At 33.5% G+C, this 25,371-nt stretch overlaps 1 protein-coding gene across 30 annotated transcripts in view; it reads left to right on the top strand.

Moving 5' to 3' along the window:
* Nucleotides 1–25,371, top strand: part of DLG1 (discs large MAGUK scaffold protein 1) — a 285,801-nt gene that overhangs the window by 221,295 nt on the left and 39,135 nt on the right. For 14 of the 30 annotated variants that reach the window (XM_060298239.2, XM_060298240.1, XM_060298249.1 and 11 more), the window contains 4 exons: nucleotides 9,425–9,539; nucleotides 14,529–14,705; nucleotides 17,868–17,937; nucleotides 21,940–22,039. In XM_060298239.2, coding sequence (XP_060154222.1) covers nucleotides 9,425–9,539; nucleotides 14,529–14,705; nucleotides 17,868–17,937; nucleotides 21,940–22,039 — 462 coding nt within the window. Of the gene's footprint in view, nucleotides 1–9,424; nucleotides 9,540–14,528; nucleotides 14,706–17,867; nucleotides 17,938–21,939; nucleotides 22,040–22,729; nucleotides 22,764–25,371 lie in introns of all 30 variants that reach the window. The other 16 variants (XM_060298246.1, XM_030860020.2, XM_060298244.1 and 13 more) reach the window with 2 other exon arrangements.

Genomic DNA, 25,371 nt, shown 5'->3' with positions numbered 1-25,371 from the left:
TATAATAAAGACCCTCCAGAAAGTAGGCATAGAAGGAACTTACCTCAACATAATGAAGGCCATGTATGACAAAACCACAGCCAGCATTGTTCTCAGTGGTGAAAAACTGAAAGCATTTCCACTAAGATCAGGAACAAGACAAAGTTGCCCACTTTCACCACTATTATTCAACATAGTTTTGGAAGTTTTAGCCACAGCAATCAGAAGAAAAAGAAAAGGAATCCAAATCGGAAAAGAAAAAGTAAAACTGTCACTGTGCAGATGACATGATACTATACATAGAGAATCCTAAAGATGCCACCAGAAAACTACTAGAGCTAATCATTGAATTTGGTAAAGTAGCAGGATACAAAATTAATGCACAGAAATCTCTGGCATTCCTATACACTAACAATGAAAAATCTGAAAGAGAAGTTAAAGGTACACTCCCATTTACCACTGTAACAAAAAGAATAAAATGCCTAGGAATAAGCCTACCTAAGGAGACAAAAGACCTGTATGCAGAAAACTATAAGACACTGATGAAGGAAATTAAAGATGATACAAACAGATGGAGAGATATACCATGTTCTTGAATTGGAAGAATGAACATTGTGAAAATGGCTGTACTACCCAAAGCAATCTACAGATTCAGTGCAATCCCTGTCAAACTACCAATGGCATTTTTCACAGAACTAGAACAAAACATTTCATAATTTGTATGGAAACACAAAAGACCCCAAATAGCCAAAGCAATCTTGAGAAAGAAAAACAGAGTTGGCGGAATCAGGCTCCCTGACTTCAGACTACACTAAAAATCTACAGTAATCAAGACAGTATGGTACTGGCACAAAAACAGAAATATAGATCAGTGGAACAGGATAGAAAGCCAAGAGATAAATCCACACATATATGGTCACCTTGTCTTTGATATAGGAGGCAAAAATATACAGTAGAGAAAAGACAGCCTCTTTCCCAGTGCTGGAAAAACTGGACAGCTACATGTAAAAGAATGAAATTAGAACACACCCTAACACCATATACAAAAATAAATTCAAAATGGATTAAAGACCTAAATCTAAGGCCAGACACTATACAATTCTTAGAGGAAAACATAGGCAGAAGAACACTCTATGACGTAAATCACAGCAAGATCCTTTTTGACCCACCTCCTAGAGAAATGGAAGTAAAAGCAAAAATAAATGGAACCTAATGAAACTTAAAAGCTTTTGCACAGCAAAGGAAACCATAAACAAGATGAAAAGACAACTCTCAGAATGGGAGAAAATATTTGCAGATGAAGCAACTGACAGAGGATTAATCTCCAAAATTTACAAGCAGCTCAATATAAAAAGAGCAAACAACTCAATCCAAAAATGGACAGAAGACCTAAACAAACATTTCTTCAAAGAAGACATACAGATTGCCAACAAACACATGAAAGGATGTTCAACATCACTAATCATTAGAGAAATGCAAATCAAAACTACAATGAGGTATCAGCTCACACCAGTCAGAATGGCCATCATCCAAAAATCTACAAACAGTAAATGCTGGAGAGGGTGTGGAGAAAATGGAACCCTCTTGCACTGTTGGTGGGAATGTAAATTGATACAGCCACTATGGAGAACAGTATGCAGGTTCCTTAAAAAACTAAAAATGGAACTACCATATGACCCAGCAATCCCACTACTGGGCACATACCCTGAGAAAACCATAATTCAAAAAAAGTCATGTACCACAATGTTCATTGCAGCTCTATTTATAATAGCCAGGACATGGAAGCAACCTTAGTGTCCATCGACAGATGAATGGATAAAAAAGATGTGGCACATATATACAATGGAATATTACTCAGCCATAAAAGGAATGAAATTGAGTTATTTGTAGTGAGGTGGATGGACCTAGAGACTGTCATACAGAGTGAAGTAAGTCAGAAAGAAAAATACCATATGCTAACACATATATATGGAATCAAAAAAAAAAGGTTCTAAAGAACCTAGGGGCAGGACAGGAATAAAGATGCAGACATAGAGAATGGATTTGAGGACATGGGGAGAGGGAAGGGTAAGCTGGGATGAAGTGAAAGAGTGGTGTGGACATATATACACTACCAAATGTAAAATAGATCACTGGTGGGAAGCGCCTGCATAGCACGGGCAGATCAGCTTGGTGCTTTGTATCCACCTAGATGGGTGGGATAGGGAGGGTGGGAGAGAGACGCAAGAGGGAGGAGTTATGGGGACGTATGTATATATATAGCTGATTCAGTTTGTTATACAGCAGAAACTAACACACCACTGTAAAGCAATTATACTCCAATAAAGGTGTTTTAAAAATAAATAAAAATTCAAATCTAAAAAAAAAAAAGTTAAATTTAAAACTGAATTGCAAAAAAAAAACTGAATTGCCCAGAACTCCCCACTCCTCACCCCCAGAAAAAAATTAAGATAGCAAAACCAGATGAAAAGGTATCCCCATGAACCTCAATATAAAAGCAGGTATAAACAAGCTGTCAACAGCTGTAAGACCCCATGATATCAGCATCTGTACCCGGAGAATCAGTAGAAGAAGCCCAAAAGCCAATCTGTACTCATTTAAAAAACGAGGTGGATCTATTGAGAACTGCCTCTGAAACTATAAGGGTTTTTGCACAATCTACATGTGAGTGCAAGGGATCTGCAATAAGGTGTGAAGAAGCTGGAGCAGTCTGAGCCCCATGACCCAATTAACCAGCTACAGCTCCCTTTTAGTTCAAAGCCCCACACCAAGGAACAATTACTAGGAATAAAATCCAAACTGAGCAGGATAGGGATAATAGAGCCAAAGGATATAGAAGGTCCAGATGAGTGGGTGGAGAGAAAGCCCAGGAGATCTCACAGTATATGAGATATATCTTTGAACACTTGACAGAAACAGCAAAAGGGAGTTTTAGAGCTGTGGAGATAGAAAAGCCATCCTGATGCAATACTCTTACCTTAAAAAGTTTAGGAAAACTAATTTCTCATAAAAATGAACAACAGAAAAGGATCAAGATTGAATCCAATGGAAACCTATTTGAAAAATGAAAATAAGAATCAGAATAATGTCTCTACAATGAAAGTATGCCAGAAAGACATGCCCACAAAACAAATGAAAAGTATAACCTAATATTGCAAAACAAGTTAAAGGAAAATGAATATATGGAAGAACAACATAAATGAGTTAATAGAACTCAGGAAATTATTAGAGATAAAGAAAACTTTTATTTTAAAAATTAAGTTTAACTAGAAGGAGCACACAATAGTTATTTAAAGCAAGTAGGTAAAAAAGAGGAATTTTTAAAAATCAAAAATAAAGAGTTCTTTCCCTTCCGCATCCTGATCAATTTTGTATTAAAGCCATTAGGTGAAGCATAGCAAGGTAATTATGTGCATTGCAGGGCTGGGAAGGTGGGGGACATCTATGGTAAACCGTTAGGACTTAACCATGATGAGGGCTTCCACACAAGCAGCTGTCCTGGTGTGAGGAGTTGGAGCCTGAGCAGAGTGAGATGGTTACACATGGAACTGGTCAGAGCCCAGTCTGGAAAGTAGATGGTACTAGAAGCAGAAGGCTAGTTACATACAGAGAGATTGATCAAAGGAATATATATTTTAAGGGTAATGTTGTCTGTGATTTTCAGTGTTGGAGAAGAGAGTTATAAATATTGAAAGGGAGAAAACTAAATATAGACCCTATATTATTAGATTAGAATTGGAGCAATTTTTATGAACATATTTTCAGTTTACATAATATAAACATATAGTTATAAATGTGTATCTATTTTACATATATATATGGAATTCCCTGGCTCTATCCACTGAGAAGGCCTGGGCTCAATGCCACCCCAGTAGCAATGAGCACACCTAAGCCTCAGATCTTAGCTTCTAAATACTATTCCCCATCTAAATTACCAAGGCTGTTTGGATAAATGGCCTGTTCCAGGAGTGGGGCAAGGAAATATTACAGATTACTCTGTAATATTTTATGCCAGAAAGCAAGGAAGTGCTCAAGGAATGATGGAGGCATGTCAAAGGGCACATAATCCAATTTGAAAGGGTTCCCACTGGCCAAATTGGGAACAATTTGAACATCAGATTGATGATAATAATACCTGATAGTAATCCACTGAATAAACTAAGGAATCATGGGTCTTTACTAATATAAATAAGTGAATTAATTGAAAGTTTGATGAGAATGGAGATGTGTACATGGTTTCAATAACTTGCTATTTGCAAATGGAAAAAGAGTAATTTTGCAATAGAGAAACCTGGCAGACACAACCTTCATCAAGTGCTGAAAGTTTATAGCATCAGTAATGGGACAAATCAGAAATGTATACCACCTGGTAGGGTGCATTGAAAAGAACATACATCTCTTCTGTGACATTCCTGCCAAAGTTGTAGGACTAAATGTGGGAACATCAGACAAATCTAAAGAAGACATTCTACAAAATAATTGTCCTCTAATTTTCAACGGTAGCAAGATTACAAAGTCAAGGAGAGACTGAGAAACTGCTCTGACTGGAGGAGACTTTAAAAATATGACAATTTTAATGCCTATATGCTCTGATATAACTCATGATTTCAAAATGGATCCTTTTGCTATTAAGGACATTATTGGGGAAACTTCAGTGGGATGTGAGCATTAGATGTAGTAATGTATTAACATTGCTTTCTTGATTTTGATGGTCTTGTGATTGTATAAGAAAGTATCTTTATTTGTAGGCATTACACACTGAGAATTCAAGAGTGACGTCAGAGTAGCATGTTACTCTCAAATGGTTCAGGAAAAAGTTTGTGATTGCTTCAATCTTTAAAAATATATTAATTTTTAAAAAAGAATAAGAAAGGGTTTGAGAGTGACAGATGTAGAAAGTAGGCAGAGAATATTCAACATGCATATAATAGTCTCATAGGAAAAAACCAAAACAGTACAACAAAACAAATAATAAAAATATATAAACAAGAAAACTTTTCTGAAATTAAAAATAATAATTTAAGCTACATATCGAAAGGACAATCCAGGTACCTAAGGTAATAACCATCACTGAGAAACATTCTAATAAAATTATTGGAATTAAGAGGAAAAATTTGGTGAAATTCCAGGCCCCCAAAAAATGTTTTTTTAAAGAAAAGAAAATGAGGTTGTCATCAGAACTTCATCCTCCATCATTTATAAGAGACAATGGAGTCAACATATTTAAGAATCAAAGAAAGAAACTGTGAATCAAACAGACTTGAAATACAAAGACTGCAATCAAATGTATCAACAGAGAATTAGGATGATATTGTTCACATAAACCCTTCCTGAGGAGAAAGAACAAACTTCAGACATCAAAAATGGAAGAGATGCTGACATAAAGACTGGTGTTAGTAATTAAGATAGTTATAAGGAAAAGAATGTATAATATGAAAAAACTGTATGCTATGACAGTTTGGAAAAAATGCAGTTATCAGAAAATGGGGGTAGAATTGTAGATAATGTGAAAATAGAAGGACTTGCCTGGTGGTTCAGTAGTTAAGAATCCAGCTGCCAATGCAGGGGACATGGGTTCAAGCCCTGGTCTGGGAGGATCCCACATACCGCAGAGCAACTAAGCCCATGCGCCACAACTACTGAGCCTGCACTCTAGAGCCTGCAGGCCACAACTACTGAGCCCATGCTCCGCATCTGCTGGAGCCCGTGTGCTCTAGGGCCTGCATGCCGCAACTGCTGAGCCCATGTGCTGCAACTACTGAAGCCCGTGCACCTAGAGCCCATGCTCTGCAACAAGAGAAGCCACTGCAATGAGAAACCCGCGCACTGCAACAAAGAGCAGCCCCCCCTCGCCGCAACTAGAGAAAGTCCGCAGGCAGCAACGAAGACCCAACGCAACAGGATAAAAAAAATTAGAATAAACTTTCTGATTGCTTTGAAGTTATTAATATAAAAGGATAATATTTCAAATTAGATCTGGGGAGATTGCTCATAGTAGGGGGCCAAAAGCCAAACCAAGAGTTATCATTAGAACAACAGAATAAAGCTTCCTAATTTTATATTTATATATTTACTTTTATAAATATTTAAATTTTATTTAAATATATTTTATTAAGTATATATAAATGTTTATAAGTGTTTTATAAACATTTATTAAAATACAAATTTTATATAAATATTTTATATATTCATATAATATGATCCCTTGTTTAGGAATCTAGTGTGCATGTGCGTGTGTGCGTATATATATATATATATATATATATATAAACTTAGGAAGGCTTGTCCTTGTGTGTGTGTGTGTGTGTATGTATATATGTGTATATATATATGAACAAATAGACTGCACAGTGAAACTGTGTTCCAGTTGCTATTACTTCATAACCACCCCTAAAGCTCAGTGGATTAAAACATCATTTTATGGATTCACTATGTTAGGAATTCCGCCAGAATTTTGGCTTGTATGGTTCTTGTGGCATAGACCGAGGTCACTTAATGAGATTCAGCTGATGGATGAGCTGCTTTGGAAGGTCCAAAATGGCTTCACTCCCCTTGTCTTGGGACTTTGTTGGCATCAGCTAGAAGTTTGGGCTCAGAGAACTATCACATGACCTCTGAAGAGTGGTGCTTTGAGAGTAGTTGGACTTCTTACATGGTGTCTGGCTTCCTCCAGATCAAGCAGCCCATAAGAACCAGGCAAATGTTCCATGGACTCTTCTGATGTAACCTAGAAAGTCACATATGATCGTTTCTACCACATTCACTTGCTTACAATTGAGTCATAAGACCAGCCCAAATTCAAGAAGGGGATTAGACTCCACCTCTTGTTCAGGGAATGGCAAGGTCACATAGTACAAAAACATGTGGGATGCCAGGCATCTTTGGAATATATAATCTGCCACAAGCTATGTGTATAAAAGTCATGTATATATATATATTCAGCATATGAACATAAAATATAAAACAGAATGAATAGAACTGGAGATCACACAACTTCAATTATATCAAAAGTTAATTCAGCTTAATTGTTACAAGAAAACAATTTTCAGATTTGCTAGTAAAGCAAACTCTAACCCTATATAGTATCTTGTTGTAACAAAGAGTTAGAGTTTAGAAATAAAAGAACCATATAGCTATAAAAAAAGAATGAGGGACGTCTGTATATACTGCTGTGGAGCATTCTTACTATTACTGCAATAAGACTACTTATTATTAAATAAAATAAGCAGGGCTTCCCTGGTGGCGCAGTGGTTGAGAATCTGCCTGCTAATGCAGGGGACACGGGTTCAAGCCCTGGTCTGGGAGGATCCCACATGCCGTGGAGCAGCTAGGCCCGTCTGGAGCCTGTGCTCCGCAACAAGAGAGGCCGCAGTAGTGAGAGGCCCGCGCACCGCAATGAAGAGTGGCCCCCGCTTGCCACAACTAGAGATAGCCCTCACACAGAAACAAAGACCCAACACAGCCAAAAAAATTAATTAATTTTTAAAAAATTAAGCAATGTGGAGAAATGTGTATGTTACTATTTATTAAACAAGGAGGAACAATACATATATGTGTATGTACATATACATATTAATTATAAAATATATATATAGTTTAAATATACATATATTAAAATAATATAGAATAAGTATAAACATATTTGTATGTTACATATATGTTTACTTATATTATTAAAAGTGGCAGTATAAACATTTCTTTAAATGTTTATAATGACCAGGACAGAGTAGGTTAGGGAGAGAGGGATATTCTTGTTTGATATCCTTGTTTTATAGATTTGACTTTGGAACTGTTTTACCTACCTATAAAAACAATGAAAAATGTAAAAAGCAACCCCTAAAAATTGAAGTTGAAAATTAAAATGAACAAATTAACCTGGATGTATATCCAGCTGGCAGCCTTAACACCTAGGAAGGAACTATTCCCAGTGACTTTAAAACAGTATTCAACTGTATATTCCTAATAAGCCATACTCCAAAGATAAAAAGAACTAGGAAAGGTAATTAACTGTTTTTAGTAATCATGTCATGGTTGTAGTTTTGGTGTTATTTTAAGACTGTTGTGAATATAATATGGGTTAAAACAAGTAAGTCGTGATGGGTCATCTAATTCTGTTACCCCCAGTGTCTTGAGAACCAGGATTCTTCATATTGCAAGGAAGCATATAAAGTAAGAAGAGATTAAGTAAAAACCTAATGGCCCTAATTTTTAATTAGAAGAACCAGTATAAACTCAGGATTCACTTCATATTTTTAATCTTTATCTTCATCCATCGATCTGTCTGTATCTTAGCTGTGTCTACATAGACTAAAGATTTGCCATGAGTTGATAATTGTTGAATTGTCAGGGATTCATTTTTACTAATCAGTCTACTAATGTTTATACTTTAAATTTTCTATTATATTTTTAAAGGGCAATAAAAGAATATTTTATTACATATTATTGTGAGCATTTAAATATTTCTGAGTTTTTTGATGAATTGTTGCTTCAATTCCTTAATCTTGGTATCCGGAAAATAAGCTTGATGACTGTGGTGAAAGGAAGAGTAACTCAGCAATAATCATGCTTACTCTTACTCTGTCTTCTTAAAACTACACACGCTCCAGACAAGTTACTTGCTCTTGCTATAAGACTGGTTTTATAAAAAAAATCTAATGGAATCTGACTTGTCTGTTAGTTGTTTGTTGTAAATAGAGAAAAAGGTATAAGTGTGTATAACCGTGTAATTGCAGTATTTTTGAAAAAGTGCTTAAACTTTTTGTTATTAATAGGTTTGGTAGCTTTTAATGTATGATATAGTTTAAAATAGTCCATCTTCAAAATCATATTTGTTTTTGTATAAAAAGTATCTTAAATAAAATGTTTATTTCTTCAGATTGCTTTTGTGCATCTTATTTTAACATTTTGAAAATTTATAAATTATATAATGAGTTGAAGTAAATTTAATTTCATTTATTAACTTATTAAGGCATATTTTTCACATATTATTGACCCTGCACAAGTTCTATAATTTGAAAATATAGGATTAGCTGATTTCTTCACAGAAAAAGTCAGTAAACAAAGCATCTAGTATAAATTATTTTAGGCTTTTTTAAGTATAAAAATTAGAATAAATCCTACTTTTTAAAATTTACAGTTAAATTCGACAGTAAAATTGATACTGCTATTTGATACGTGGAAATTGTCCTTTATTAAATGTGATACGAACTTTAAAATAGCATACTGAAAATACTGTTTTCAACCAGTTCTAATTCCTGGTACACTTAGAGATTGTTAAGTTTTAAAATTTGCATCTTGGGCAAAATCTTGTATAGATTACTCTTTTAAGGTTCTGACCACATTTAATCAATTATAAGACAGCTTACATATTTAATACTTTATCTTCAAGTAACTTATTTTTTTAGAATATAAAATATGAATTTATTTCTCTTTTTTCTTCCATCAGAATACAGTCGTTTTGAAGCCAAAATACATGACTTACGGGAGCAGATGATGAATAGTAGCATTAGTTCAGGTTCAGGTTCTCTTCGAACTAGCCAGAAGCGATCCCTCTATGTCAGGTAAATTTTTTAAATTTCTGATTATTGCAGTCTTTATGCATGCATGCAGATTCTTTCAGGTTTTTCACCATGACTTAGTTTTACTGTAGAAAAGTGTATTGCAAACCAAGGAAATGTTTTTTTATGATTGATTTCCTGATAGTGTGTCTTTCAGGAGTTGGAGTATTATTATAATTTTATTAATGAAAGTTATATAACCTCTTGAATAATAATAGTATGATAAAGAAATACAAAATAAATAACAAACCAGAAAATTTTTTAAGTTGATATTTTACTGGGTGACTACTGTAGCTTGATATGTCATATCATCCAACACTTCTGTTTACCTGTATCTTTTTATAATAAAATATTCTTCATTTGAGTAACATTTAATTTCTATAGTAAGTTCCACCAGTTCTTCTGTTTTCATGGCAGTAATTTATCTCTGCCTACCTGGATAGTGTACACCTCTAACTTGTGAGCATTTCTGGGGTCTCGTGGAGTAAATCTTGTTTCAATATCCTTCTCTTCAGGCACCCTATTTAGAGCTTCCTCTACTCTGCTAAATTTACCATCATCCAAAACCATGTTAAACTCTCTTTTCTCCTTGTTGTCGTCTCTCTTTTGTGTTTGTTTTTGGTGGTGGTGGTGATGTTGTCGTCATTTTAGTGAGTTTCAGGATGGAAAGGAAATACAAGCATTACCTCAGAGATTTTGCAGGTTTAGTTCCAGACCACTGCAATACAGTGAATATCACAATAAAGCGAGTCACGAATTTTTTGGTTTCCCAGTGTATATAAAAGTTATGTTTACACTATATTGTAGTCAGTTAAATGTGCAATAGAATTATGTCTTTAAAAACAATACATACCTCAATTTAAAAATATTTTATTGCTAAAAATGCTAACCATCAATGAGCCTTACACAAGTCATAGTTTTTTTTTTGCTGGTGGATGGTCCTGCCTCCATATTGATGACTGCTGACTGATCAAGGTGGTGTTGCTGGAGGTTGGGGTGGCTGTGGCAGTTTCCTAAAAATAAGACACCAGTGAAGTTTGCAAACTGACTGACTCTCCCGTTCGTGAACAGTTTCTCTGGAGCACGCAATGCTATTTGACAGCATTTTACCCACAGTCAACTTCTTTCAAAATTGCACTCAGTTCTCTCAGATCCTGCCGCTGCTTTATCAACTAAGTTGATGTAATATTTCCATCCCTTGTTGACATTTCAGTAATCTTCACAGCATCTTCACCAAGAGTGGGTTCACATCTGTAGTTACTTCCTCCGCTGAGGTCTCAAACCCCTCAAAGTCATCAGTGAGGTTTGGAATCAACTTCTTGCAAACTCCTGTTAATATTGATATTTTGACCTCTTCCTTGAATCACCAATGCTCTTAATGGCATCTAGAATGGTGAATCCTTTATGGGAGGTTTTCAATTTACTTTGTCCAGATCCATCAGAGGAATCACTATCATAACTAGTAAGTCTTGAAAGTCAAAATTACTCCTTGATCCATGGGCTACAGAATGGAAGTTGTCTTAGCTGGCATGAAAACAGCATTAATCTAATTTTACACTTCCATCAAAGCTCTTGGGTGACCAGGTACATTGTCAATGAGCAGTAATATTTTGAAAGAAAAAAAATTTTTTTTGAGCAGTAGGTCTCAACAGTGTGCTTAAAATATTCAGTAAACCATGTTGTAAACAAATGTGCTGTCATCCAGGCTTTGTTGTTTCATTTCTATAGCACAGGCAGAGTAGATTTAGCATAATTCTTAAGAACCATAGGATTTTCAGAATGGTAAATGAGCATTGGCTTAACTTAAACTCACCAGCTGCATTAGCCCCTAACAAGAGAGTCAGCCTGCCCTTTGAAGCTTGGAAGCCCGGCATTGACTTCTCTCTAGCTATGAAAGTTCTAGATGGCATCTTCTTCCAATATAAGGCTGTTTTGTCCACATCAAAAATCTGTTCTTTAGTGTAACCACCTTCATTACTTATTTAGATCTTCTGGATAACTTGTTGCAGCTTCTACATCAGCGCTTGCTGCTTTACCTTGCACTTCTATGTTACGGAGATGGCTTCTTTCCTGAAACCTTATGAACCAACCTCTGCTAGCTTTGAACTTTTCTGCAGCTTCCTCACCTCTCTCAGCCTTCATGGAATTGAAGAGAGTTTGGGCCTTACTCTGGATTACACTTTGGCTTAAAGGAATGTTGTGGCTGGTTTGATCTTCTATCCAGACCACTAAAACTTTATTAGTGTCAGCAGTAAGGCTGTTTCACTTTATTATTCCTGTGTTTACTCAAGTAGCACTTTCATTTTTTTTCTACTTAGCTAACCGTTTGATGGCAAGAAGCCTAGTTTTTGGCCTGTCTTGGCTTTCAACATGCCTTCCTCACTAAGCTTAACAATTTCTAGCTAATTTAAAGTGAGAGACCTGTGACTCTTCCTTTCATGTGAACATTTAGAGGCCATTGTAGGTCTATTAATTGGCCTAATTTCAATATTATTGTGTCTCAGGGAATAGGGAGTCCCAAGGAGATGGGAGGGAGATGGGGAAGGGTCAGTTGGTAGAGCAGTCAGAACACACACATTTATCAATTAAGTTACCATCGTATAAGAGCATGGTTCGTGATGCACCAAAATGATTACAGTAGTAACATTAAAGATCACCATAATAAATATAATAATAATGAAAAAGTTTGAAATATTGGGAGAATTACCAAAATGTGACATAGACACATGCAGAGAGCAAATGTCGGGAAAATGACACCAATAGACTTGGGATTACCACAGGGTTATGCCAACCCAACACAGGGTTGCCACAAAACCTTCAACTTGTAAAAAAAAAAAAAAAACACAATATCTGGCAAGTGCAATAAGGTAAAGCACAATAAAATGAGGTATGCCTGTAGATACATGTAGCCAATCTGCCATAGTTAACCAGAAGTCTTATGGTTCTTTTTAGTAAATGTATTTTTAATTTCAAAAGTAAAAATAAAGTTAAGGCTACAAAAGACTACATACAGTATGATACCTTTTTTATAAAGCTCTGAAATAGGTAAAATCATACATAATTACTTAGTCATCCATATGTGTGTGATAAAACCAAACCAACAAAAAAGGGTAAGGAGCAAGGAAATAATAAACACTATTCAGAATGGTGGTTACCTTCTAACAGTGCTTAACTCTTAATCTGAGGGAAACAGGATCAAGGGGAAAAATACATAGGTGAATGTAAGTTACTGATAAAAGTTTTGTGTATAGTCTTAGGTTGGAGAGTAGATTAACAGGTGTTCATTATATTCTTATGATTAATAGCTCAAGTAAGTATTCCATGAGTTCCTTTTTTTTATTAATCCGAGTACTAAAAGACAAAGTTTAAATGCTAACATAGGGAGTAGAGATTGTGAGTGATTTCTTCGTTGCTCATCGGTAATATAGTTGTGTTGATTTTGTAATTCAAAAGATTAATTTATGATAATAAAAACGTTGAGATGTAGTATTTTCCCTTTTCTGAATATCCTGTGGCATTTGTTCTACCTCTTAAGGTACTTTATTTGCTATTTTATATTCTGTTTATTTGTATCTTCATCATCTTTGTCATCTTTATCTTTGTCATATCTACTTAATTACCTTTTTAAATAAATATTTAGTAAATTACTAACTATATCAAACCTTTGTATTATTTGAAGTTAACTATACTTTTCCACTAGAAAGACGTTTCCTTAGTATTCAGAATTTACTGAAGTAATGACTTCACATTTATATCATTTATAATCTTTATCTTACAGTTGTAGAATTCTTTCTTCAAATAAAATCCAATGTATTGGATATGTTTTAATATATGTTTAAGTAAGCCTTCCCACTTTTGATTCTCACCTACTTCCTTCACACTGTTAGCCACTGAAAAGACTTTGAAAGAACACATTTGAAAACCATTAACTAGTTCATTCATTTAGCCATCAAATAATTTCACCCCTCTTCAGTTTTACTTCAAGAGATAGTCTTAAGAGTTGGGTAGCATAAAAAGGAATATGATTTGTATCCTAATTTCCCATTGCCAAATTAGAACAAAAGAATGAATAAATTGTATTATAAATGTAATTCCTGGGATCCTTCCTGTACTCTTGTTAGAGGTTTTTTGAATATAAGAATTTAATTTGTCACCATTCTAAAGCAATTATACTCCAATAAAGATGTTAAAGAAAAAGAATTTAATTTGCTTAAATATTGTACACTAATTAAGTATCAGTACACTATTTTCTTGTTATCAAATTTTACAATATTCCTAACATTTTGCAATTACTATATTAAATTAATATAGTATTTTTTCCAAAATGGTTGGCAGCTGTTAAAGTCATCATAGCGTCATCTGTAGTTAGTTTTCATCATTGTTATTGACTCTGAAAACCCTATTAATTATAGTTTTATGAATAAATGAAAGGAATAGTTAACTGGGAAAATAATCACTCTGTTGATCTAGTATTAAAGTCCACAAATGATGAATCAGATCAGTCAGGGAATTTGTTTACCCAAGTGTGTCTAGTCAAAATAAAGAGAAGTGTCTCTTTTAATATTTACTTTATTAATTTAGAACAACTGACCAGATTTGTCTTCATTTTAGAATTCAATACAGGTTGCCATCGGATTGTACTAAAAGTATATTTTTTTATTTCTCATACAGTATTGAGAGAAATAAGGTAGTATATCTATTAACATAACAAGTTAATTTTGCTATTTCTTTTTTAGTCTCATTGTCTTCTTGTATTGGGTTGGCCGAAAAGTTCTTTCGGGCTTTTCTGTAACATCTCACGGAAAAGCCCGAGCAAACTTTTTGGTCGACCCAATAATATAGCACAAAATTGAGCTTGGCATTATTCTGCCTACCATGGTACATTGTTTAATTATCTACCCAGATTATATATATATTTTTAGGATCCTGTTTATTTAATATTCATAATATCATTATAAGAAATAATTATGGACTTTTTTCTTCTTAATCTAGGGCCCTTTTTGATTATGACAAGACTAAAGACAGTGGCCTTCCTAGTCAGGGATTGAACTTCAAATTTGGAGATATCCTCCATGTTATTAATGCTTCTGATGACGAATGGTGGCAGGCCAGGCAGGTTACACCAGATGGTGAAAGTGACGAAGTTGGGGTGATTCCCAGTAAACGCAGGTAAATATAAGTCTGTTACAGTTTTACCACTTGAAAATTGGACAACATAAATAATTGCTGTTGCTTTAAATTTCTTTTACTGAAGTGGTGATTTTATGCTCAGTTTTATATATTATGTTTCACAACCATTTAATTTTATTCACCTTATGTTGTAACCAATGACATAGTAAGAGAATATGATGCCCCCAAATAGAAATTTCTCTAAAACTCCTACTAGTTGCTAAAAACAAAATGAGTATATTTTAAGTCACTGTGCCATATATCTATACCAGTGGAGGGAGAGAGAATTAAAAGCCTCTGTAGTTTTCCCATGTAGATGGTGTTAAAACCTAAATTTTCAGGAGTTTTGATTGTGTGAATTGCCTCCTCCTCTAGACTTAAAAAATGAAAGCATTTTAAGTAAATGCAAAATTTTTAGAAATATGTAAGAATGTGTTTCACATCTCTGTTTTCTTGTTTAATTTAAAAGTATTCATGCATTCACTGCTCTTTCCTCTTTGCTTTTAACTATTTATTGTAGTGATTCACTCACTGGTACATACTTAACCATCTAGTGGCAAAAGTGGTTAACTGCAGATTGTCTTTGAAAAGGGTGATCCCAACTTAGAACCCCCTCTAAGGTCAATGAAATGCTATTCAATGTCTACTTCTATGGGAAAGGTATTAAAACATCAGTTCATAATTTCCTCAAAAGAGCTTATTTATAAGATCTGATTCATCCAAATCATTGCCTAAAACTTAAAAGTTTTAAGATAGCCAGTAAAAATTGTCAGTGAAACATTAATGTTTATTATAGCCAGTTAATTCACTTCAAGTCAAGCTTATGCCGTAATAAACTTGTTCTTTTCATATTAATAAGTTGGACTTATTTTGTTAAGAGTCTCTAAAATTGATACTTATGCCAAATCATATGCCTGTTTATAAACCTCTCTACCTTATATATATTTGTACACCTGTTTTTAGACGTTGAAGAGTAGAAATGTTAAAATATTGCCAAGGTTTGTAATTGTGGTTTTGGAATTTATGACTGTTGTTGGCTAGATCCATATTTTTAGCAAGATCCAACTATTTGGCTGGATCTTACACTTGGTGGCAACTCCTCTTTTAGCAATGCAGCCCTCAGCTGCATAACTTTTTTCCTGGAATAGAATGTAGTACACTTTAAATCCAGAAATGCTTCCACTGTGCCTTGTTGAGTCAATAGAAACCTCACATCTTAAATATCAAGGTCAGAGTTCCTAAAAATTGTCTTTATCCCTTGGAGTCTTATATCTTGCAAAGGTTTTACATGTGCTTGCAACAAATGAGAAATACAGCTGACTTTGGTAGAAAGAGATATTTTTCATTTTGTGTATAAAAATTCTATAAGGTTGGATTTTGAAGCCAGAAGTGATAAAAGAGATGAGATATACCTTGAGACCTCTACAGATCCCCAAATTCATGACTAATATTATAGAATATAATTTTCCTTCCATAAAATGCAGTATGAAATCACAACCAATTATGCCATTTCATTCTTCAGTGTATTCTAAACTTGTATTTTCTTAAATAGAATGATATCTTTCATTAAATAGAATGATATCTTTCTTAGACCTCTTAGACCTCTTTATGTCTAATAATAGCGCAAGGAATTGTAGTTCCTACAATCCTTAGCTTTCTTTTGGGAACCGTGTTGACAAATAAACACAATTGAAGTCACTCAGCTAGATAATGATTAGAAAACAAAACCATTTTGAGTTGTAAATGTTTACTCACTAAATGCTAGTTTTTCAGTGCCCTCAGTAAGTGCCTAGGCAGAATTATAAATTAATTATTCATATCATGGACCCTCAGGATTGCTCTGGAATTAGAAAAAGCAAGTTTTAAATCCATGACTGCTAGGGTTCTTCTGTACCCATGGTAAAACTGTATAGCTAGATAATAAAAAATGAAGATATGCATTTATTCATAGGCTGTTTTGGTACATTTTTCTGCTATATACTAATGTAATTGCTATGTTGAAATCAAGGGTTTGTAAAGCTTAATTTATATGAAATTTTGCACAATTCATATTGTAACAATCTACATGATTGCAGATTGTACATTTGTTGTAGTTTTGTTTGCTTATTTCAAAGGTAACATCTTTAACAAGGTTTAAAATTCAAAAGATTTAAAAGCTATACAGGCTGTCTCTTAACCCTGTTCCCCAAGCACCCATTTCACCTTCTTAGGGATAACTAAGGTTACCAGTTCTTCTATATCCTCCCAAAGATACTTTAAAACTCTATTTTGGGGACTTCCCTGGTGGTCCAGTGGCTAAGACTCTGCACTCCCAAAATACGGGGCCTGGGTTCGATCCCTGGTCAGGGAACTAGATCCCACGTGCCTCAACTAAGAGTTTGCATGCCGCAACTAAAGATCCTGCATGCTACAACTAAAAATCCCACATGCCGCAACTGAAGATTCTTCATGCCGCAACTAAAAGATTCTGCTTGCAACAACTAAAGATCCCACGTGCTGCAACTAAAAGATGTCGCAACAAAGATCCCGCATGCCGCAACTAAGACCCAGCACAGCCAAATAAATATTTTCTTAAAAAACCCTCTATTTCGTACACTATAATTGGTTACTTTATGTATTTACACAAATATATCATTGGAATTAAGCTTAATTTTTTTATTTCCCTCCTTTTTATTTTCAAAAATTTCAGAGCTATAGAAAAATAAGAGAAATGCAAGAATAGTACTTAGAACACCCACATATCATCCTTCACCTACTTTCATCAGTTAATATTTTACCCCATCTGCTTTCTCTCTAACACTGAGTTTTTAGCATATGTGTTCCATGCTAAGATAACATTTAAACAACAAAACAAATGGAAACCTGGAAAATTGCTAAACTCAGAAGTGGTGCTTCATAATTTCAGTGTAATTATGGAATAGAGTGCATATATAAGTACACATACTTGTACTGTATTTTGATATTTCACAAGTGGTTTTGTTTCATAATAAAATGAGCCCTGTATTTCATTTCTCAGAAATTCTTATAAATTATGGGATTCAAATGACTTCTGAAGGCTTTAGAATATAAAAATGCTCCATATTAAAGTCTCAGTTCTGATGATTCCTAGTTAGAACTTTAGATATGTTTATTATAACTAAAAAATAATCTGTACTTTGCCAGGGTTGAGAAGAAAGAACGAGCCAGATTAAAAACAGTGAAATTCAATTCTAAAGCAAGAGGAGATAAAGGGGTGAGTATGTGAAATCTATTATTTCTAGAAATTAATAATTGAAGGTAATAGGCCTTTTCATAATTCTTGTTTGAGGCACATGATTAAAATGAGAAGGATTTTGCCATAAGAATTAACTATCAACTGCTCTTGCCGTGGTGGCCTACAATAGTAGATATGCTAAAGTAAACAATTTATTAAATTAAAGCATCCATTTCACAGACTTTTCCAAATTATCAAAACTGTCGTTTGATATATTCTTAACAACATACTTTTGGTCGTTATTTTTATAAATGAAATGATTTCAGCCTTCACTCAGATGAACAATTAACTATAAACTTGTGTCACCAGTATTAGTCATGAAGCTAATAAATAATACATCTGAGAAAATAGGCCTTCCCAAAACTATTAATTAGTTCATAATGTAAGTTTACGGGTTTTTGCAAGTGAATTTATGGAAATTTTCTTATTTTTTCCCTGTTTATTGCTAATATTACTCATTAATAAAATCCATCTTTTAAATGTTTAAATCAGTATGAATTTTTATCTTAAGGGAATAAAGGGACAGTCAAGAGGAGGACTTTGTAGGTGGGCAAGAAATATATCAAAATTCTTTTATATATATTTTAGACGTATTTTTGTTTTCATTTACTTTGTCCTTCTTGAATCTAGTGGATGTCAATGGATGATATCACAGGCTTCACCCTATAGTATGTGTGTAATTAGTGCAATGGAATATTCTAGCAATAGGCCTGAAGAAAATGCTGAAACACATGTTGTGTTTAAATACTATTTATAGCAATGTTTTGTGTTTTGGGGATTTTTTATCTAAAAAATAAATAGATAAAAATTTTTTATCTAAAGCAACATCTTTTGATCAAATTTCAAATGAATATGGAAAGTTAACTCAGCAAAAAAATTAACCCTACTCTTTGTACATGTTTGATATCACTAAGCACTCAGACTTAAAAGTTTTAAAATTTTAAAGGAATATGATCCTTGATCAAAGAAATTAAATCTGAGTAAATTATATATAATGCATTCAGTTATTTTACAAATGATAAATTCTTTTAAAATTTACTTGTACCTTTCAGAAAATACAAAATTATATAGTATAATCTGAAGCAATATTTAAAATAGAAAATCTTTGGAGGAAAAAATCCCAAGTAAATGCTCAGTATTTGAAATATATACAATGGTTTTTGTGCTTGTTTTATATATGTCTTTTAAAGTATTTTAGTAAAATACACTGTCAGTGTATTGTAAAAGAGGTTGCATGTTGTAACTTTTCTTTCAAACTGTAAGAAGTTAACTGAATTAACGACATTTTTAAATCTTAGTCTTGTTTGTTGACTATAACCAACTTTATACACAGTCACTGTGTTCTAACACAGCACCAAAAGTATGCATGATACTGAGTGGGGTAAAAATACGCTTGCCATTGATACAGAACTGCATTTCTCTCTGTAATACCATTTCCCGTTCTAAGCTCTTCTTTTCCTTTCCTTATATGGTGGGTTATGGACTTTGTTTCCAATACAGACTTTTTAAAAACATTTCAGTTTCTCATTAACATTTTTAACATTCATTTAGCTATTTTGAAATACTACATATGGAAATTAGATATTTGATATGTTTCATGAATTTGTAATATTTTATCAGTCCTCATATTTATTACACTTTCTCTTGCAATATAGCATTAATAACAATAAGTAATTAAACAGATTGTTTTGTATTGAAAATATAAAGAAACTAGAGTTAGTATGTTTTTTCAGTTTTGTGTTTTCCCTACACATTTTTGTCCTGTTTGCTTGTGCTATTTTTCACTTTTAATAAATTCTTCACCTGCAGGATGTTAGATGTAATACAGTTAATACATTTCTTAACTAACAAGCATTTCTTTCTGTCCTATATTATGATATCTTTACGATATCTCATTTTGGCTAACTGCAAAAGATATCAAAAATCAAAACATTTTAAACTTCATGTTTCTTTTGGTTGTTTGCTGTGAAACTGACTCTGACCACTATATATGCAGTAGCAGAGGTAAATAACCTTTTATTAAAAATGTATCAGTTTTATCAGTTAGCATAAAAATTATTACTAAATTCAAAATCAGTGATTGTCATGAACAAAAAGACTTAGTCCTTCCATAAATTAGATTACCATAAATTTTTCTCTATTGAAACTTGTTTTCTTCTCTTTCTCTTTTCTAAAATTTGGATTCAAGCAAAGACTTTTATTCAAGTAATGCTACTTGACAGTTTATAAAACAATTATAAGCTTAGATTTCTCCACAGTATTTTTTTTCTCAACTTAATTTTTAACTTCTGCTTAGGGTTATCTGAGCCTTCAGATTTTAAGATTGATATCAAGACAGTCAGCTTGTCTAATGACTATGAACTTATTAATTTTGAATTATTGATCTGAAAAAGATAAAAATGAAAGTTTTTGTAAAGAGTCTTACCAAAATACATCTTTTCAAGTAATAGAATTTGAGCTAAAAGTCACTTTAATCCATTTCATCACCTTAATCACCTGGCATCACATGACTAAAAGTACCGGCACGCCAGAAAAAAGTACTGCCTGGTGTTGATATACTTCACAACATTGATAGCATCTTATGACATGGATAAACGCAAGAAAAATTAAAACAGAATTTCTATCCTTTATATTGTTCCCACTTCAAAAAATGATAAAAATTATAATTCCTATTGTCACTGGTAGGCAAGGCCATTTCCTTCAAGACATGGGTGCCTGTGACAAATTACAGAAGAAGCTGCTCTTCTTTAGCATCATCTTTCTGTGTGCTACCTGCTTTTAAAAGTGTGAATGCACAAATGGGACATTCAGGAAGAGAAAAAACTTGTCTCAGACATCTGTGCAACAAGGGACGTCAAATCAGCTGTCATAGCAATTATGTATAAACTACTAGATTTTTAATTGCCTCTTTGACATTATGAGCACCAAACTTTTTTTTTTTTTTTGCGGTATGCGGGCCTCTCGCTGTTGTGGCCTCTCCCGTTGCGGAGCACAGGCTCCGGACACGCAGGCTCAGCAGCCATGGCTCACAGGCCTAGCCGCTTCACGGCATGTGGGATCTTCCCAGATCTGGGCACGAACCCGTGTCCCCTGCATCAGCAGGCAGACTCTCAACCACTGCGCCACGAGGGAAGCCCGCACCAAACATTTTATTCCCTATTCAGGACATGGTGCTAATGAATTGAATTTGGTTCTATTTTATTTATATATACTTTAAAAATAGATAATATGGTAGAGCTTAAAGGCTAATAAATCAGTTATGATGACAATTAAATTGGCCAGGAGAGTTGACTCTTCTTCCTTGGTTAGATAGCATTGATAATTCTTTTGCTGGACTCTGTGCTTGATGGACACGTCTTAGTTTTCTTCCCATTTTCTGATAAGCATTTAGTTATCCTAATTCTCTTCTTTTAAAAAAAAAAAAAAGATGGTTTTTAAATATTTAGCAACTTGCTCAGTTGTTTTGGTTCTCTTTTTTAGTAGTGGCTTTTTGTTAGTTTGTTGGAGCCACAAAAAAAGAGAGAGAGAAAGGGAAAAAATGTGCTAAAGCCAAAGGAAAATGAAGGAAAGGAAAATTTTAAATATCTGAACAGCTAAAGTAATAACTTCTGCTGTAGAGCACCTAATACTTGGAAATCTAGAAAAATATGGATGGATATGAACAGATGCAAGCTTGATTTGGACTATAGTAGTAGCTAATCTGATTTACTCTTCCCTTTTTTATCAAATAGCACTTCCTCCTTATTTTTACGTATCATTGAATTACACTCTTGAAATTTTTCTGTTTTCAGTTATAAAATGTTAGAATTAGAGAAGTTAATACTAAATTAAAAATTCACTGTATATGTGATTAACGCAAAATTCATATACAAACTGCACACTGTGGTCACAAGAGTCAGCTTTCACAGAGCTACTAGGCTGGGCCTTTGTACACACAGACAGTAGACATCCCTTTGTTTTGCCCCTCCTTCTCTTCTTCAGCAGTCATTCAATGACAAGCGTAAAAAGAACCTCTTTTCCCGAAAATTCCCCTTCTACAAGAACAAGGACCAGAGTGAGCAGGAAACAAGTGATGCTGACCGTAAGTATGTGGATCCAGTGGTCAACTGAAGATAAATGTAGAGGGACCTACTGCCCTGCAGTTGGTTGTTACCATGGAGACAGTTTCAAGAGCTGCAACAGGTTACTACTTGTCTTAACGAGGGGCAATTTAACAGGCATAAATTAATTTGCGTACCAATCTTAACTTTTTCTAACACCTTAGGAATTCTTAATTTAAAGTAAATGGTATTTTTAGCTATGTTTAAAATAGAATTTTTTTAGGTAAAGGTTCTTATAAGAAACATTTACACTCTCAGAAGAATATTTTAGAGGAAAAACATGGGTACCTGAGAAGCTACTTATTGATTTCTAGGTATAGCATTGCCAATCTTTGATAATGGATTACCTCAAATCATTACGTTTTATCCCATTTCTTCATTATATGTAGACAATCTGAATTTTACTTTTAAAATAGCAAGAAATAGTCAAAATTTTTGCTTCTCTACCCTAATCAGCTTCTTATATAAAACTTCCGTTCTTTTATTAGATTGTATCTAGCTGCTAGCTTATTTTAAACTTTCAGAAATATACAAAAATGCTCTGTAAGATACGTGCACCTGTAATGGTCTTGGAACTGTCTCTTATTGTAGCACCAATTTTATGCATTACTGACAACTATTTTCTTTGATTATCTTTTTATTGCTTGCTCTCTGGGAACTACTCTCTACAGGAGATCCCTGACGACATGGGATCAAAAGGCCTGAGTAAGTGATTAAAATACTCCCAAGTTATTTTTTAACCTCCATCTACAGACCTACCTTTTTCAGATACATTTTGAGATTCATGGTAGCGCCCTGCTGGCATGAGGAGGTGTATGATTTAGATTGCTTTTAGATTCTTCATGTTAATAATATGCTTGGGATTTTTATTTCTGTAATACACACCTTTTATTTTTCTCCATTTTTCACATGTCATTTGAAAAATTCTCTGCTCATAATTATATTTTCCTTTTTGTAATTTTTATGGCAATTACTTTCTCTAGGAATTTTTTAAATATGAAGAAAGACTTTTAATGTTTTTTAAAATACTGCTATCTGCCCTCATTATTAGAAGGTAGAATATAATCTTCCTTACAGTTTTATGTCCCCCCCCCCTTTTTTTTTGTTAAAACAAGTTAAAATTGCTTTGAGCCTGTGTTAGAAAAGCATTGCTATAATGTGAAACTATAAAACACAATAGGTCTTAAATATTAAAGAAGAATTGTAGAACTCAAGTTCAAGTAGCAGTCTATGTAGTAGGTAAATTGTATATTTTTTTAAGGAAGTTGTAAGTTATGAAAAGAATTATAAGAAATATTATCCTTTGTTTTTTCTTTAACCAAGGTGTTGTCTCTGTTTGGGGGGAGTTCTTTTGTGTGTGTTGTTCCTGTTTAATTTTCTAGCTAGTACTTAATCTTCATATAAAGCTTGGTACAGAGTCTGATAATGTAGGAGTCATTTAATAAATGTTGGAATTAGTGAATGAAACAAGAAGTCATTTTAGCAAACAAAATTTTAAATGTGAATGTTTACAGATTGATTAAATGTGAAATTTTACCAAATATTACTAAGTTCTTTTAGGTGATGGTGACTCATAGAGGTAATCTTTTAGGCTAAAGTTTTTTTCTAAGTAGTTGTTTTCGTTTGCATTATTAAGCATCTTGAAAACTTATTTCTTCATAATTCATTGATCATTAAGGATATAGCCAATATCTTTTAACTTTCTAAGTTTACCTTAATAAACATTAAATTTCACAGATTTTTTTTCCTGATTAATGCTAACTTGACTTTTAACCTTAACTTTAGGTACTTGACTTTTATTTCAACTTTAACAATTAAAAGTTTATATTAGATTGAAAGCAGTATGCTTTATATGTAATTATTTCTATTACACACACTTTATTATTTATGCATTTGCCATTTTAGGATCTGGCAAGAGCCACAAATTTACTATCACTAGTGGCACCCTTTTTTAATCTCTTACCTTTGGGAAAAATTATCAGTGAAATCTTCAGAAACTGGAAAATATTTCCACAGATTCTTAATGCTATATAATTTATTTTGAGAATGATCATAAGGTGGTGTGGATCATCAAATGAACCCACATATTTTTGTTACCTGTTGAGTCATCAGAGAACTATGGAAAGCTCATGGAAAAAGGAACTAAATGAAGAATTTGGTTCCCACGTTGATATTTTTATAGTAGATAACTACACCTTGACCACATCGTATTTTCATCTCTCATTTTAATTGAGGTTTGAGACTTGGGAAGAGAAACAAATGAAAAATGATAACTGATTACCAATGTCGTTGATTTAATTTTCTGGTCAGTGACTTAAGATCCCTTGAATGGTAGGTTTCTGTGCTTCATCTCACAAGAACTGAAAGAATTTATTCACGTGGTAACTTTATCAGATCAAAAAGATTTTATTTAGAAAAGGTTGACGGAGACAGAAAAATATCAGTAAAATTCTAAACTGGATATGATGGAGATTATCACATAAAACATTACTAGCAGCTGACAAGATGCTCATTATTATACAGTAGAAAATACTGGGAAGAAGGGTGGGTTAATGGCATTATTTAAGATCTCAGTTATCTATATTCTAAAGTTCAGGATACAGGGAAAAAACTAAGCAAAATCCTGTGCGATTTTAATGTAAGAAGATAAATGTGACCTCATATTCATTAAACCTTGCTGGAACAGGACTCATGAAGGGACTGAAAACAGAAGGACAAATTATTCCAGATAAACCTGTTAAAGAGATGTGGAATAACACTGAATAACAAGAAAGATGTATACCTGCGTGTAATTTCACACAAGCTATGAAAAAGTAGGGTATTTAATTAAAGAGCAGAGAGGGAAACAAAAGTGACACCCTAGAATACTTTTCGTAGACAAGAATTCAATGATTCTACAAAGAAGAGGATCAAATAAATTATTGATGTATCCTGTTGACAGTAGATGAAACAATAATAGAAATTGCCTTTCCAAAACTAATTTTGACTAACAGAACTAATTAAAGTATGGTAGAAATCTGGGAGGATACAACTAAATTATCATACTTGTAAAAAGCTAGAAATAGAAATCTGTGTAGCTTTTATGCTTTTAGAAGGCAATTTTGAAAAAATTCAAGAGGAAAAAAGTGGGTAAGATTCCTTTAAAAGAGACTAAAAGTAAGTGTAGTTCAGGAGCAGTTATATAAGGTGCTCAGAAATGAAATTATACAGTTTCAGACAAGGTTTGTACCTTTTGTATGCAGTTTATTTTTATAGCTTTCCACTTTGTAGAACACCTCAGAAACTTCTACAGTTAGGCATATAGATTTCCTAT

The sequence above is a fragment of the Globicephala melas genome, chromosome 4 (assembly GCF_963455315.2).
Source record: "Globicephala melas chromosome 4, mGloMel1.2, whole genome shotgun sequence".
NCBI classification, from domain to species: Eukaryota; Metazoa; Chordata; class Mammalia; order Artiodactyla; family Delphinidae; genus Globicephala; species Globicephala melas.
Note: the sequence above shows the minus strand (reverse complement) of the source record. Positions and strands in the feature narration are given on the sequence as shown.